This window comes from Pinus tabuliformis, chromosome 8, assembly GCF_031772625.1.
Source record: "Pinus tabuliformis cultivar Carrire ecotype Pingquan chromosome 8, CPIR1, whole genome shotgun sequence".
NCBI lineage: Eukaryota > Viridiplantae > Streptophyta > Pinopsida > Pinales > Pinaceae > Pinus > Pinus tabuliformis.
The window spans coordinates 275,775,777-275,793,091 of NC_142294.1; the positions used below are offsets into that span (position 1 = coordinate 275,775,777).

At 35.1% G+C, this 17,315-nt stretch overlaps 1 protein-coding gene across 1 annotated transcript; it reads left to right on the plus strand.

Moving 5' to 3' along the window:
- The first annotated feature begins 8,398 nt into the window (after positions 1-8,398).
- On the plus strand, positions 8,399-9,073 carry LOC149235198 (RING-H2 finger protein ATL8-like). Its single transcript, XM_089368482.1, has one exon. It carries the CDS (start codon positions 8,399-8,401, stop codon positions 9,071-9,073), a length of 675 nt encoding a protein of 224 aa, XP_089224608.1.
- Positions 9,074-17,315: the final 8,242 nt, after the last annotated feature.

Consider the following 17,315-nt stretch of genomic DNA (forward strand, 5'->3'; position numbering starts at 1 on the left):
AAGGGCCCATTTCTTCTTTTCTTCACCTTTCCACCAAAGAAAGTCTCTTTGAATGTTTCTTATGTTAGTAATTACACCAGGTGGTGCCGAAATGGATGATAACATATAGATAGGGATACTTTGGGGGATAGCCTTAGTTAGAATCAGTCTCCTTACTAGATTTAGTGCTCTATTTGTCCATTTGCTAATCTTATCTTTTAGCTAATTAAGAACAGGTTCCCAGATATCCTTGTGTAGTGGTTTGTCGGTGAGGGGAACTCCCAAGTACTTCACAGGCAGTAACTCCCTTTGAAAGCCCAGAATTCTGGAAATATTTCTTTGTATTGAAAAAGAAAATATTTGATTTAGTAAGACTTACCTCTGTGCCTGCTACCCTAGCAAACTCACTCAGAGTCTGCTCGAATGCTTTGGCTTCCTTAATAGCAGGTGTGCCTTGAAGCATAGTATCATCCACAAATTGTTGATGTGTCACCGTGTCCCCACCTTGAGTGAGTCTCAGACCCTAAATTCTCCCTTTCTCTTTAGCACCTTTGATTGCTCTCCCTAACCCTTCCATCATTAGAATGAAAAGGAAAGGAGAAAGAGAATCGCCTTGCCTGAGACCTCTAAAAGGCTTGAAGGTTTTGGAGGGAGAACCATTGAGAAGAATTAAGCAGCTGGCGATGGTAACTAGCACCACAACCCATTTAATCGAATTTTAATCAAATCCATAGGCTTTTAATATTTCTCTTATGTACGACCAACTAAGTTTGTCATAGGCCTTTGTTATGTCCAGCTGAATTATCATTCATGTCTGTTTATTGGTAATGACTTAATGAACTATTTCATGTGCTTGAATTATGTTATCTAGAATTTGTCTTCCTTCCACATAAACCGTTTGCTCCTCTGATACTAGGTTTGGGAGAAGTGGTTTGAGACGGTTGGCATGTACTTTGGATATTATTTTGTATACCACATTACATAATCCTATAGGTCTAGATCTATCTGGAGAGGTGGCCTTTTCTTGTTTGGGGATTACAGCTATGAAAGATTCATTCAACGCCTTTAGGACTGTCTTAGAACGTCGAGAGTCTTCCACTACCTCTAGGATTTCCTTCTTTACTATCCCCTAACAAGCTTTGAAAAAGTGCACATTGAAGCCATCTCGGCCTGGTGCTTTCCCATTCTGCATCTCTTTAACGACTTCCTCAATTTATTCCTCTGTTACTGGTCTGTTGAGATTATAATTATCTTCTCTAGTAACCAATTTAGGAATGTACTGAGTAACTTTTTAAACATGTATCTATTTTTCGAGTTCTCCTCAGTGATTTTTTAAAAATTCTAGACTAGAACCTTCTCCATCTCTTCATGAGTGTTTCTTTGTATTCCATGCTGATCTATAAGTTTCACAATTCTATTGTTGTTTCTGTGAGCTATGGTGGATCTGTGAAAGAATTTGGTGTTTCTCTCCCCTTCTTTAATCCATTGTACTCTGGATTTCTGTCTCCAGAATATTTCCTCTTGAAGACATATGTTGTCCCATTCCTGTTGGAGTGACTCTACCATCTCTTTCCTTTCATCTGTATAGCCTTCTGTGATAAGAATATGGTTTATTTCCATTAGTTTCTTTTCCACATCTCCTTTAGCTTTGAAGATATTACCAAATTCCTTTTTATTCTACTCTTTGAGTCTACCTTTAATGTGTTTGAGCCTACAGTGTAGAAGGAACATCTTTGTACCTTGAAGGTGTAGCTCTTCCTTCCACTATTTTTCAATGTTTGTGAGGAAATCTGAGTGTGTGAGCTAAGCGTTCTCAAACCTGAAGGAGGATTTCCTTGGTTTACCAAAAAGAGAAGCTTCCAATTAGATAAGCTAGTGATCTGAACCTCCAAAAGGTAGGATGAGCGCAGTAATGATGCTTCCCATGAGAAGAAGTTCCTCTGAAACAATAAATCTGTCCAATTTTGAGGCTACTTGGGTAGGGCCCCCTCTTTTGTTATTCCAAGTGAAGATTCCATTACTTGTTTCCATATCAACCAATTTCATATTGGTGATGAAGTTCTGGCAGGCAACTGAATCTCTACCAAGTGTTTTAGTTCCTCCTTTCTTCTCCATAAGTGATTTTATCATGTTAAGATCACCTCCAAGAATCCAGGGTACAGCTGGGTATCTCTTCTTCATATCCTCCAATTTTGTGAGCAGTCAAAGTTTGTCCTCCATTGGATGTGGACCATAGACATTGGTGATGTTTTGAGGAGTCGAAATTTGTCCTCCATTGGTTGTAGACCATAGACATTGGTGATCATGTAACATTGTCTATCACCCACCGGTTGGAAAATCAGAGAAAGGTGATGTCTGCATGCCTCCGCATCAATCACACCAAATTTCTGTGGATCCCATAGAGTGAGAATGCCACCAACAAATTTATTTTCCTTAACTTCAACGTATTCATATCTATTTAACCATTTGCTATGTTTTTCACAGATCTTCTCCACAGAGCATTTGGTTTCCTGTATGAATATTATGTTAGGTTTTTCCTCTCTGATCTTGTTACCTAGATTCCTTTGTTTTCTTCTACTCCCTAGTCCTCTAATGTTCTAGGTTGTGATTTTCATTAAGGTGGGGTTTTGAAGGAGTAACTGAAAAGGCCTTTCATCCTTCATGAGTGAATCATGAGTTTGCCACACTCCATTAGTAGTTCTTTCTGTCTTTTCCTTCCCCTCCTTTTGCCTAGATTTTTTGTTAGTTTTCCTATTATTAATCCTATTGAGGAAGTCACCTTATTTTCCTGGCTATCAAGTCCTCTTTTTACTCTTGCAGCTATTTGATGTGACTTGTTAAGGAATATCTGTTGTACCTTGTCCACATCCTCCTGAGGGATGGAGTTTATTCCTAGATTTCCTCCTTGCTCTAGAAACTTTTCCAGCTCTAGGTTCTCCCTTTCCAAGATCTCTTGTAAGTCTTGGTCCTCTATACCACTTTCACTTTGAGTCATTTCCTAGTCTTTTTCTATTTCCATGGTACTAAAAGGGTCCGTCGTGTGTTCATTTTGATCCTGAGTGAACTCCATGCTAGTCTCTTTTCCTTTCCCCCTTGCTGATTGATTCTCTATACTCTCTTGATCACCTCCATCTACTTCTTTTTCTCCTAAGATCTCAAAACTGTTGTGACTTTTTGTTTTGTTATCATTCGTAATAGGGTTCTTTTCTGTCTTCCTTCCTCCTCATTTTCCTTTTCCTCCTACTTTGGTGAAGCCTGTCTCGTCTTTCCCTTTGTTGTGTTTAGGTTTTCCTCCCTTCTATTAAGAGGACAGTCTCTAGATAGGTGCCCATGCTCATGAAATTTGTGACATCTGAATGGGATATGTTCATAGTCAACTGTTTGAACCCATTCCTCATCATAGACTTCTAGAATGACCTCATCCGGAAGGGCTCCTAATAGGTCCATCTCCACACATATTCGAGCATAGGAGGTATATTTTCCCCGTAGAGTTGCCTCTGAAATTTTAAGAAATGACCTAATTTATTTCCTATAGCTTTTAAATACTCTGGCATCCAGTAATCTAAAGGTAAGGAGTAGAGTATAATCCATACCAGTACCAAAGTGAAGGTTTCTCATTCTGGCACAAAGTTCATCGTCCATGGCCGCATATAGAGACCGGCAACTGCAACGAAATATGGTCCCCCTTCAAAAATCTTGTCTCTATCTTCCATGTTCGTGAACACTATTGTAAAAAAACCATTGGATCCAAGATGTATATTTAACTCCCCCATTGGTTTCCATTTGTATTTTATCCAAGTGTACAATGCTTTCTTTGACAGTCAGATTCCCATAAATTTGCATATGATGGAATAGTTTTCCATGTGATCCATGTGCACTTGTAGCGCTGGATCATTCAGAATAACCCTAGGTTTAGTTATGGTCTTGGGTTCACAGGGCCCCATCTTGGCTCTGTTCTCTGTTCCCTGACCTCTATCTTCCGCTTTCTCCTCCTGTCAGTCTTCTTCGTGGGCCCCTTGATCTGCATGGGTTTTACTGCCTTTCGCCCTCTGAATTTCAGTGTTTTTGTCTTGACCTCCAAGGGTTGTGGAGCTTTGTTCTTATTCCCTCCTCTTCCTCTGCTTGAAACCACATTACTGTAGGAGGGAATGGAGCTGCCTCCTCCCTGTGCCTCCATGGGTACCTATTAAGCTCTGTCACTCTCTTAGATAAACCCTAGAACTCTCTGTGGAACCAGTGGCCTTCAACCTTTTTCTCGGTCCATGATAATTTATCAATATCATATCTCGAAAAACAATAATTTATTTTAAAATCAAAATATCTTATAAATATTTTATTTTTATTTTTATTTTATAGCAATTTTAAAATTAAAACTTAATACTTACAATATAACGAGATTCTTAACTATAGATATTAGTTCTCATTTCAAAATCAAAATCGTTTTTAAATATTTTATGTTAATTTTAATTTTATAGCATTTTCTAGATTAAATTTAATATTTATAATATAACAAAATTCTTAATCATAAATATTCACCTACATTTTACTATAGATATTATTAACTATTAAATAAATTTTATTAGAATATTATGAACCAGTACTGTGACTTATTAATACTCTTTTGTCAAAAACTATAATTTATTTAAAAGTAATCTTTAAATTTTTATACTAATTTTTAATATTATATTAATTTAAAATTATATTAAAATAATTTCAATATATATATATAGATAGATATAAACAATTCTAATTCTAATTATTAATTAAAATTAAAAATTATTTTTTCGCGGGAACATATTACACTCGTTAAATGTATGAGTGACCTTGTGTATCTGCCCATACGAATCTTCTCGGCAGTTTGTGAGCATTCAAACGAGATAGGCCATGAACATATCATGAACACTGATACCATTATACCATTGGTACGTTAAAAGATTTAATTAACCACTCATTTAAAAACTAGATACCTCCCACTTGGGTTTGGAGGCAAGTGTTGCTCTAAAATATTTTATTACCCGCTTATTTCAAAATCTAGATAGCTTTCTATGTAAGTGTCACATTGCGCTATTTTGAGGAGTGGTGTCATGTAGTTATTGTACGTTTCTCACAAGATATTATTACATATTTGACGTACTCTAAGAAGTGTAGTTGTAAGGTTTTTAAAACTATATTTAAATTTAATTTTAGATGAGGTGGTTGTTTGTACAAGTGGCGGGTGAGATCGTGCGTCAGTGAAGGTAGGCATTCTACTTGCCTATCATCAACCTCATCTACACGTCAAGATGGGATTCCAGCAATGAGAAATTTATCGTTACTGACAGGCTGATTGCAGTGGAAAAGATTTGAAATAAATATTAGTGTTCCAGCTCTAAGAATTTATCGTTACTCAGTGGCTTATTGCACTGGAAAAGATTTGAAAAAAACATTGACATTCGCTGTGCCCAGATTCGATTTGAGTTTTTCATTTTTTTAATATGATATTAACATTTTTTATAAAATTGTATATATATATATATATCAAAAAGCAGGTAGTCTCACAGGATTAGGCTTGTTGAACAAAATAATAGTTAGAGACTCACTCCAAAAATCATGAGGCCAAAAGCACTAGAAAAAAAGTAAAACACATGTAACCATGATAAGTAATTGAGGCAAGATTGTCTGAAGGAAAAATTGTGTGTGTGTGTGTATATATATATATATATATATATATATATATATATATCAAAACGCACGTAGTCTCACATGATTAGGTTTGTTGAACAAAATAACAATTAGAGATGCACTCCAAAAATCATGAGGCCAAAAGCACTAGAAAACAAGTAAAACACATGTAACCATGATAAGTAATTGAGGCAAGATTGTCCAAAGGAGGAGGGCTGAAGGAACATTGGACATGCTCCTCAAAGTAGGCCATCGATGACTCGAGCTTCTCTGATATCAAATTTTGGCGACCCCAAACCAACATGATATGTTCGCGAACATGACGCTTGAAGTAATGCATTAGTTTAAAGTGAAAATGAGTGTAGCATGTTCTTCTTGTTTCACCCTCTCGGATGTTTCCAAACATTGCAAGAGATTGAATCAAATCCCAACAGGTATCTAGACAACGACATTGTTTTGCCATGCCTCCATGCCTAGGTCGTCGCGTTGTCCCTTGGGTACTAGTTCCCCTTTGCTGAAACCCCCCACCTCGCTTTGGAATCTGCATGTTGCTCCCTCCATGATTGGCCAAAGAACCACCACTACCACCGCAACCAGCGATCGAACCACCACATCCCCCATAGCCCCCAAAAGCTACCCAATTCGCTCTGCCATTTGTGCAATCGTCCCAACTAAAGGATGGAAATGCGTCCACTGCCATTGCCACTTGCAAATAAAAGCGTCGCGCTCCCATCCTCGCAGAAATTCGTTTGGTCGGAGGGAGGGAGCAAGCATTTTGTGGCTCGAGACGCATCACATCAGTATTGCCTTCTCAAGCAAAAGACAAAACAAGCACACAGAGACTATCCCATACCCCAATTATAACTCTAGGGCGGACTCCCAACCCCATTGTTAGAGCAATACCGAGTCGAACAATGGTAATCACTGGACACCAAATCCCCACACCGACAAGGAGACTATTAGCTTTGACTATCATAACTATCAAATGCAAAGAACCCAAACTGACAAGGAGATTATTAGTTGCCAAATTGCAAACACCAACACCTCACAGAGAAAATTGAAGACACCAATACCTCGCAGATGAAAATCTAACCAGACACCCTATGAGTTGCCCCCTCCCCAACACAAGAGACCTATATGGATATTCAAGGGATAAAACCAACAACCCTCAAGAGAGAGAAAAGAGCCAAAAGCTCGAATACTTGACCACCCATGCTAAGTTCACTAGTCACTTCAGTGGTAGTGAGTCGAACCCTTAGCCTTATCATAAAAGCCAACAACCACCCATAAAAAAAAGAAAGAAACCAATTCAATATCCCAAACGCTAAAAAAAATTCACCAATAGTGGAATCACCAACAACTCCATTCATGATGCCAAACACAAGAATGTTCTCTACAACCCCACCTCTAGTTTCTACCACCAACATGCCACAATAACCACAACATTTGCCAAAGCATATAGCCCCCCCTCCAAATAACCACGCGGCTCATCCACTTCCTCTCCCATCTTGATGGGTGATTCACACGTCCTACATTAACATCCCCATTCTAAAATCACCGTGACAGATCAATTTTACCAACCCTACATCATCATTTAAAATATGTAAGTAAATTTAATATCTTAAAAATCTCCTTAGCCAAATTATACAAATTTGTGCTGCTAAAGGTACCACAACATTTGCCAAAGCATATGGTCCCCCCATCCAAATAACCACGCGGCTCATCCGCTTCCTCTCCCATCTTGATCGGTGATTCACACGTCCTACATTAACATCCCCATTCTAAAATCACCGTGACAGATCAATTTTACCAACCCTACATCATCATTTAAAATATATAAGCAAATTTAATATCTTAAAAATCTCCTTAGCCAAATTATAGAAATTTGTGCTTCTAAAGGTCCCTACCAAACTGCAGCTAAAATCAATAAGAGAAGGACAAAAACATGAAAGTTTTCGACCCAGAAAATCTATTCGGATCTAGATAACCCATCAATCTCCTTGGGTGTGGAGGTAAGCAAATATTACAATGGCGGCCAGAATCATTAATTAAATTAATCATCAATTATATGTAAGTGGTGAAAATTTCATCCCGAATTGACGATAATATAGATTTTTCAGATTTGAGAGTGAAAACATTGAATCTTCATACATAATTAAATATATGTAGACAGATAATAGCAATCGCCAGTAGGCATGTCCTACGGCAGCATAAGCATGCGGCCATCAACAAAGACTCTTCAAAGTTATAGAAATGGAAGACGTCTTCAGTTTGTTTCGGACTATGTTACCAGAAACGGGACGGTTGCCACCGTTCCCCGTATAAAACGTGTAAGAAACGGAAACCAGACGGAAACCAGACGGAAACGCCGTTTTCTACCGTTATTTTAGCTAACGGTGCATATATTTTATGGGAAATTTTTTACAGGTGGTAGTTCGCATTCTCAGGTTGTATTTTCACTCTTTATTGTAGATTTCAGTCATGTATTCATTCAATAATCTAGAGGCTTATGCCAAGTATATAGAAAATTGATTATTTATGTACTATTGTCCCTTTTTTAGTCGATTTATTTTCCTTTAACACATATACGATTAATTTTCTCTCTCCTCGTTTCTTAGAGCGCGAAACCTCCCAACTCCGTTTCTCGTACCGTTTTCGTTTCTCGTTTCGTTTCCCGTTTCTCGTTTCTGGTAACATAGGTTTCGGAAGGCTCACATATCAATTCATCCATTTGTGAGATTTTCACGATTTGAACAAAATGAATGAGTTGCACGTTTTGGATATTCCATTAGCTACTGTCAGGAAGATATTGGCTTCCGTCCCCATATCTTCTCCACAGGATCAAGAACAGATAAATAAGGCCACTCTTCACTCCGATCTAGTAATCATTCTCCCGGTTTTGCTCTGTTTTTTCATACTCGTAATATTCAGATGCCTTCAGCGCTGCAGAGAGCTGACGGTGCTCGACACACCCAATGGGGTAGCCGACAGTGGACTCCAGAAGGCGGCCTTGATAGCACTGCCCATTACTTTTTACACCTCTACCTCAATGCCACCGTCCGTGTCCACAGATTGTCCGATTTGCTTGGCTGAATTTGCCGAAGGACAAAAGATGAGAGTTCTGCCAAAGTGCAATCATGGCTTCCACGTGGAATGCATCGATAATTGGCTCGTCTCGCATTCTTCCTGCCCTATGTGTAGACATTGCCTGAACCTTCAAAGTGGAGACAAGAAGCCAGGGGACTCTGCAGTTGTTCAGTCGACTGAATCAAGCAACTTCATGAATATGGTCACAGAGTCCACCAATCCATTTCAAGCAATTGGAGTGGATTCTCGACACATTGAAATGTTCCGAAGAACCCCAGATGAGGCTGCCGTTATGGCCACTTCAAGGTTACCTAGTCCTCCTACTTTTTCTGAATGCTCTGAATGATGCATATACATGTTTAGCTGACAATTTCTTTCATGGAAGAAGATATATGCAAATTTTTATTGCATGCTTGTCCTGTGTTTCTCTATTGGAATTTCTCAACATACAGTAATTCGTGGGGCTCCTGTTTCCGTTATTATATATCTCGCTTGTACATATTTTTGTAGTTGTAAGATGGATTACTATTTATAAAGACCAAATTTCCTGTGATTTTCTATCTAATTATTGGACAATTAATAAAACCAAACTTCCCATCTAATTATTAAACAATATCAGTAAGACTGTGCTCTGGTTTCAGTTAGTGCATATTATGTAATTGTAAGATGGAAACCTATTTTTTCTTACGACTGTTAGATCCTCCGAAGGAGCTTTTGCGTTATCTCAGAGCTGGGCAGTGACTTTCAGATGCAGTTTTATGGTTTAAAATGGAAATTCTTCTGGGTCACGTAACATTTTCCATTCCGATCAGCTGCGTAACCTTGACATAAAGCTTTCAAGACCACACTAATATAGCTGTAATGATGTTAGACGAGATGAAATCACAACCTGACTCGGAATGATTTGCACAACATGGGACACTAGTAATGATTTTACAATGGAAAGGAGGCACAATTGCATTCTCTAAAGACTTTAAACATATTGAAATTTCGAAGGGTTTGATATTTTATTTAGTTAAAAATTAATATCGTTATTTGTTTACCTTTGTTTTAATTTTATATTTATTTAGTGTGGAGAAGAATGAAATTTTTGAAAATAGAAGATTTTTTTTCAAAATAATTAAAAATAATTAAAATTGAGAAAAGTTATATTGATTCTTAACAATATTATTTATATTTATATAAATTTTACAGTATTACTTATATTTATATAAATTTTACAATTTTATATATAAATATATTTTATGTTTACTTTTAATTTATTAAAATTATATAACTACATATATTTTTACATTTTTATAATTTTTTTAATATAATATACATCATTTTAATATCATAATTATATTATATGAAGATATAAATAAAATAAAATATTAAACTTTAAATTATATTATTTATTAAATTCAAATATAAAAACATAATAGTGACGCATTTTTATTAACAAACTAAGTCGATTTCCTTTCATTGTATACATATTTTTGACAAGGAGCTTTAACTTTTCACATTGTAATTTTCCTCCTTTTTAATGGGTCATAGTGTTCGAGTAGAAGTGAAAAGAGCCTTCGAGGTGACACTATGAATTTTCTGTTAGAAATTGTAATTATTTTCACATGTGGAGTTAGTTAAATTTAGAGAGTCAGTTAACTTAGTGATTGAGTGGTTGAGTGTTTGAGTGTTGAGTCAAGTCGAGTTAAGTTATAGACGACTTTTAGTGCGTGGTTGCATGTGATTGCATGTCAAGATATTTTAGGTAGTTAGCTAGTCGAAAAGGTTTAAACACCCTTCACCGGGTTCAATGTAATCATCATGTTTTGTGTGATTAATAGAAGAGCAACAGCTCATGTTTTATGTGTGAATTATTTGTTTAGTCTCCTCTGCCTTTCCAACAAATTGGTATGGATCGCGGTCTACAAATTGTTTACATTACCGAAGAGAGCGTGTGAAGGGAGTGCAGCCAAGCCGTAGTGTTCCCCTCATGCAATCAACAAAGAAGTTATAAAACAGAGGAATGACCGTAGTCATGGGTCGCAAAGCACAACTAAAGCATATGAGGAAAAGAAATCGAAAAGAAGAGGCAAAGATCATTGCCATGGTTAGAGAGGTTTAGGCCGCATCCGAGGAACTCATAAGTCTAGCAAAAGACAAAGAAGAAATCGAGGGTGATTGGTGTAGCTTTGATTTTATACCACCTCTGTTGTTTACAGGTAAATATTTTTATCATTGATTTATCAAGATGTTAACATTTCTTCGAGCTAAAGAGTTAATTGAATATGATTCTAATAACCGATATGATGAAGTATGCAATGCTTTAGCATTGAATTTTATAAAACATGCACTAGATGAGCAGTGTTTGTGCAAGGTAGCAAAAGCTACAACTTCGAAGGAAGCATGGAAGTTCATGGAAACAGAGTTTGGTGCAAGGGGGAGTGACATGCAACAAAAGGTTATGTCACAAGAAAAGAAGTTAGTTGCAGATCTGATAGTAGATGAGAAAGACTCTGAGAGGAAAACAAATCTAGGGGAATCCCACTCAAAAGTGGAGGATGGTTTTCAAAACCATAAAATTGAATCCCATTATGCAAGCATACATATGGATGAAGAAGATGCAACAAAGATTGCAGAGAGAGAAGTTGAAGCCTCTGCGTGTGAAACAGAGCAAGAGAAAATAAATGCTCAAGGAATCCATTGTAATGTGGATGATGCAGATGATTGTGAATCCCACTATGATGAGATACATGTGGATGATGATTGCAAAGTGAGATGTGAATTGATGAATCCAGTTGCAGCTAAGGGATTTGGTGAAGTTGAATTTGTCAATGAAATTGACAATGAGCGCATGCATGCTCATATATCCCACCATAGTGTAGATGAACATTACGTTGATGATATGTGTGATTACTTTTTTGAAATAGGGATTGATTGTGACAATATGGTAAGTGCAATGTTTGATGAAACATTGAAGTTTGAAGTTTCCACTGTAGCAACAAGATATAAAGCAATTGGAACTGCTCATGGAACAATATGTCATCTAACAATAGTTGATTATCAAGAATAAGATAAAGTGATTGAAGAGATTTTGATGAGAATATCCACTAACAGCATAACAGTGGAAGACAACCTCCATGCAGTTGAAAAGAAGGCAGATGTAGAGCAAGAATCTCTCACTGAAGAGAGCCATATTAAATATGTTTTTAACATTGTTTTTGAATATGCAGGTGTTCAAATTAGCATGGGAAAAGATGTTGAATGCAAGGTTGTTAATAAGTTACATGCAGATTTAAAGTTCATTGAAGAATAGATTCAGAAACTATTTCGACAAATTGAACTAAGTCAAACTCATGAATATAAAGCAAAAGAAACAAATCAAAGAAGACAAATTGAAGATGCATTGTTTTGGCAGCAGTCCATGGTTGAATGAATATTTGAAGAGGAAAGTGTAGAAGACATGATCCAATTGTTTTTTAGAACAAGTTCGAAACAAGTCAAAGAAAAATTGCAACAACGGCAAGTGAATAAAGCCTACAGCAAGAAAGTTCAACAGAGAATGAAGCAATTTCGAGGATATAGAATCTGGAAGCAGAGAAAAATAAAATGCAAAATTGTGAAAGTCTTGAGTCATTGTAAGCCTAGCTGAGACATAGACCAGCAGGCATGTTTGAGTGATAGTTGAGTCATGTTGAGTCATACAGTCGTAATTAAGGGGGAGTGTTAGAAATTGTAATTACTCCCACATGTGGAGTTAGCTAAACTTATAGAGTCAGTTAACTGAGTGATTGAGTGGTTGAGTGTTTGAGTGTTGAGTCAAGTTGAGTTAAGTTATAGAGGATTTTTAGTGTGTGGTTGCATGTGATTGCATGTCAAGATATTTTAGGCAGTTAGCTAGTCGAAAATGTTTAAATACCCATCACTGGGTTCATTGTAATCATCATATTTTTTGTGATCAATAGAAGAGCAGCAACTCATGTTTTATGTGTTAATTATATTTTGTCTCCTCTCCCTTTCCAACACTTTCTCCACTCCGTTGACATGCAGAAGATCCCCGTGCTCTTCCTCGAACTGGCATGATTAAGGATACCTCACAAGGGAGACACCCTGTTGCAGCAGTTGTGCACCTGAAAATCTTGACCCATACCGAGAAAAGCTTCAATAAGGCTTTCCTTCGTGGAATGAAAGGAAGATGTGTCCGTATGTCACGTGTCTTGCGAAGCCCAAAGATGACCCCAAGTGTGGAAAGAGACCAACGTGAAGATTGCACTAGCATCCGTCTCACAATGAGCCGAAGACATCAGAAACCAATGAGAAGACTGGACTAGGAATTGGTTGTAGCCAATCGACTTCAGGGAAGAAACTTCTTTCTCTAGGATTTTATTTTTTTTATTATATATATATATATATATATAGTTGATGAACTTTAGCGATTAGTGAAAATCTAATACACTTGTATAAATTTGTACCACACAGATCCACCCATATTGTTTACGTTTTTTATCGATTTAACTATAGAGCCTAACCCCTAATGTAGAGAGAATTGAACTCCTGACCTCTTAATAACCTTGAACATGGCGAGAATTTTTCCTACAAAATTCTAAACCAATGACCTTCACATCATAGAATGCCTTAAAAATGCATCCCATCCCTGTTTATTTTACACTCAGTGGGCTCTTCCTTCTCTCTTATAATCGACATCCCTTGTAATAATCTATGGTTCAAGTCAGTGAGCTAGTGGCACCATTACCTTAGATGTCTTTACCCTTGTATTCGATGCTTGCTCCTTTGCTTTGATTCTCTAAGTGGATTTAAGAAAACATATTCTCATTTTTCAGTGTCACTGTTCTTCTCATATTTTGTTATTATCATATAAATAATAGTATTTATTTTTGCGCTTTGGTTCTCTAATTTTATCTAACAAAAAATATTCTCATTTTTCACTATTATTTTTCTTCTTATATTTTGTTATTATTATATAAATAGTAGTATTTATTTATGGGTGATTTACCCAAGGTTGGAGGGGGTTTGGTTTCTTTTTTAAATATTGTATTCAGATCTTATATATTGTTTATGATAACATCATATTATGGATATATCATAGTTAAATTTAATTTAATTACATCGAGCTTAGATTTAGTTTAACTCCGTATTTATTAAGCTTGAAGAGATTAAATTTATTTTCACTCTAAAAAAATATAAACCTCTAATCTAAATACTTAATAGATCTAAAATTAATTTTTTTATATTAATTTTTAATATTATATTAATTTAAAATGATGTTAAAATAATATATATATATATATATATATATATATATATATATATATAAAAGTAAAATTAAAAAATATTTTTTCGCAGGGACATATTACTCTCGTTAAATGTATGAGCAGCGTTCAAAATTGAACACGTCAGAGCCCTTCAAAGGGCCTCTGGCACGTCAGAGAAGTAAGGAGAAATTTCTACACGTCAAAAAAAATTTAAAATATGATTTTTGTCATTTAAAAAAAAATTGGAATAATATCTTAAATTTTTTTAAGAAGGGCTGTTAAATTTTAACCTTTTTTTTAAATTTCATTTTTTCTAAAATTAAAATTTTAAGAATGTTGAATTTGGGAATTTCCTTTCATGTTAAAACTTAAATCCCATTTGAGAAACTCCCATTTCAAAAACAACAGTTTCTTTTTGAGTTGTTTTTTCTAATTGTGCATATGATGCAAGTTTTTATTACTTATTATGCCAAAAATACTTTTTCATACCATTACATTTGGCAGTTTTTAAGTCGCTCCCTTTTAAAAAACAACAGTTTATTTTTGAGTTGTTTTTTCTAATTGTGCATATGATCCAAGTTCTTATTAATTATTATTTAACAATTACCCTTCGATATCATTTCATTTGGTAGTTTCAATTGAGAGCCACTAGGTTTGACAACGATTTAAGCTAGAGAGGAGCGCATTCCATAGGCTTCCAAACGTACTGGATTTTATTTGTTTGTGGATTCCCAATTCCTGGTATGTTTTCATATTCCCAATTTCTGAATGAGTTACTTGTATCAGTGTTAGTAAATGTGCTAGTGACTTGGAGGCAAGATACTAGTAATCAGAGAACAGATTTATCTTTGTTCATAATAATTCTAGATGCCACCCCAAATCTGGAAAATATGTTGTGGAATGCTTGTAGTTTGCTTACTTTATTTTTCTAGAAAACAACAGGTCATCCACAAACATGAGATGTGAAATACCAGTGGTTCTTATTACCCCACATCTAGCAATTAGTCCATTTTCTCTAGCCAACTGAATGCCTCTGCTCAGACCATCAATAACTAAAATAAATAGTAATGGAGAAGGGGAACAATCATGTTTTAGTCCCTTGTAGAGTTTGAAGAAATTGTTCGGTTTCTGGTTGATGAGTATTGCAGTTTTGTTGAGGAAGTGCATGTCATAACATAACAAGATTAGTCCAGATCGGTATAGCAGGCAATTCTCTGTCATCTGTAAATAAACATGTACTCATTTTTAATAAATCAATATCATATTATTTCCCCATCAAATTTCAATATCAATATTCAATAGGATGGTCCATTTCATCATCACCCTTTCGTTTGAACTTAGAATGATCTTTCAATTGCAATACAAAAACAATGTCCCCAGTTACAGTGTCCGGTGCTTCATCAGCTTCACCCTGAAAGACTATCCTCTGTCCATGCAGCAGTGATGGTACCAAGTAATATGGGGATTGGTTTCTTTCAAAAGCATATAATTTTCAGAGAGAATAATGTACATATGCCGTCTCAGTCATTTCCCTACTTATTCAGTCGCAATCTCATTAAAATTGCCGGGTAAAAATAAAGCTGAAGCTTTACAGACTTACCCCACTCTCAAGTAATGGCCTGCTTCAGATTAATTATATGAAATAAGGGTTGGCATCTAAATGTCTTTGTGATGAACATGTGTCAGCCAACATGAAAATGAATCGTCCTTCTCATTTTAACTGTGTCTTCCACTTTCAATTCAATTGATTGACGCCGCCTTCAGATGAAACTTATGTATAAAGGCTGGCATCTGAATTCAGAGTTTGTGTGCACTGAATAAGCTATCCTAGTTGCAATTAAGCTTAATTTATTCAGTTTATAATAGAAAAAAATTGATGTCTCTTTTAACACTTATAAAAGAAAATAAATTTAATGCTTCATGGCATTTTTAGATCCAAAATTAAAATCAATCTAAATTGGTAATATGAATATTTTATCAATACTTTAATTTAATATTTTGATTGAAAACCCTTACCCACACATAAATCTATCAAACTATCCCATGCCAAACACGAAACCGCCTCATCAATTATAAAAATTAGAAATACAGCCCACAGTTTTCCAAATCCGCCTCGCTTATGAATACAACCCACTGTTTTTTAATCCCTTGTCTTCTATAAAATACAACACCCTTCTTCGATTCCTCAGAGCTTCTCTTGCGTTCGCGTTCTGTTATCATTTTTATACGTCCGAATAACTATCCTAGTTGCAATTAAGCTTAATTTATTCAGTTTATAAGAATTAATAATAATTTCAAATGAGTGGTCATTAATTTTGCTCATACATTTGTGTTGACTATGAATGTATGCTCTAAAACAGAATATCCTAAAGTCTAATTGGTGAACAGGGACCAAAGTGATACATTGATTGATTTAATAATAGCGCAATATAAGAGATTTAAAGGGACCAAACATTGAAAGATTATCAATTTGATTAACATTGTACCCAAATGAATTATGTATCCCAAACTCTAATTCATGAAGCTAGACCAAAGTGATACATAGATTGATTTAATAATAGCACACTATAAGATATTTAAGGGGAACAAAAATTGAAAGATTATCAATTTCATTGTCAATAAAGTTAAGGGTGAAGTGATTTACAATAAATTGTCTCTCATAATAACTTATTTTGAACATAAAAGTTTAGTTAATGAAATGATCATAGAAGAATAATGAGTAAAAAGAGAATAATAAGATGTAAGTGGAAAAGATTTAACAACAATTTTTTTTGTTTTTTTTTTTTTTTTCAATATGTCAATCATCTTTTTTACCAAATGTAATATGGATTTGAATTTTATAAAGCAAGAAGTAAGAAAATAATTTTTTTATATAGTTTTAAATTAAACAAAGAAATTTAAAATGCTATATTTTAGAGTAGAAACACAAGTTTTTGGTCATGATATACAAAGCAATTTAATTACACTAGAAAAACTCACACTCATGAGTGAATTGATTATTGTTCATTCACTTTATTTATTTTTACAAAAATATAAAAAAGCATTTTGAAGGATAAAAAAATTGGAAGTTATTCAATCAATCAAAGTATTGTTTAAATCCCTATACAATAATGACATTGATCAAAGTATATCTACCTATATTTCAATCCTAGAGACGTCTAATATCACATGTTTGCAATAGTGAAATGAATAATGTTAATTTATTATAGAGAAATCCAACATACAAAAAACAATAGATATAAATCCATATAGGACAATAATAATTAATAAGATAGAATGAGTGATGGCTTTACAATGTCATGTGATAATATGTTTATATGTGTTGGCTAGTCA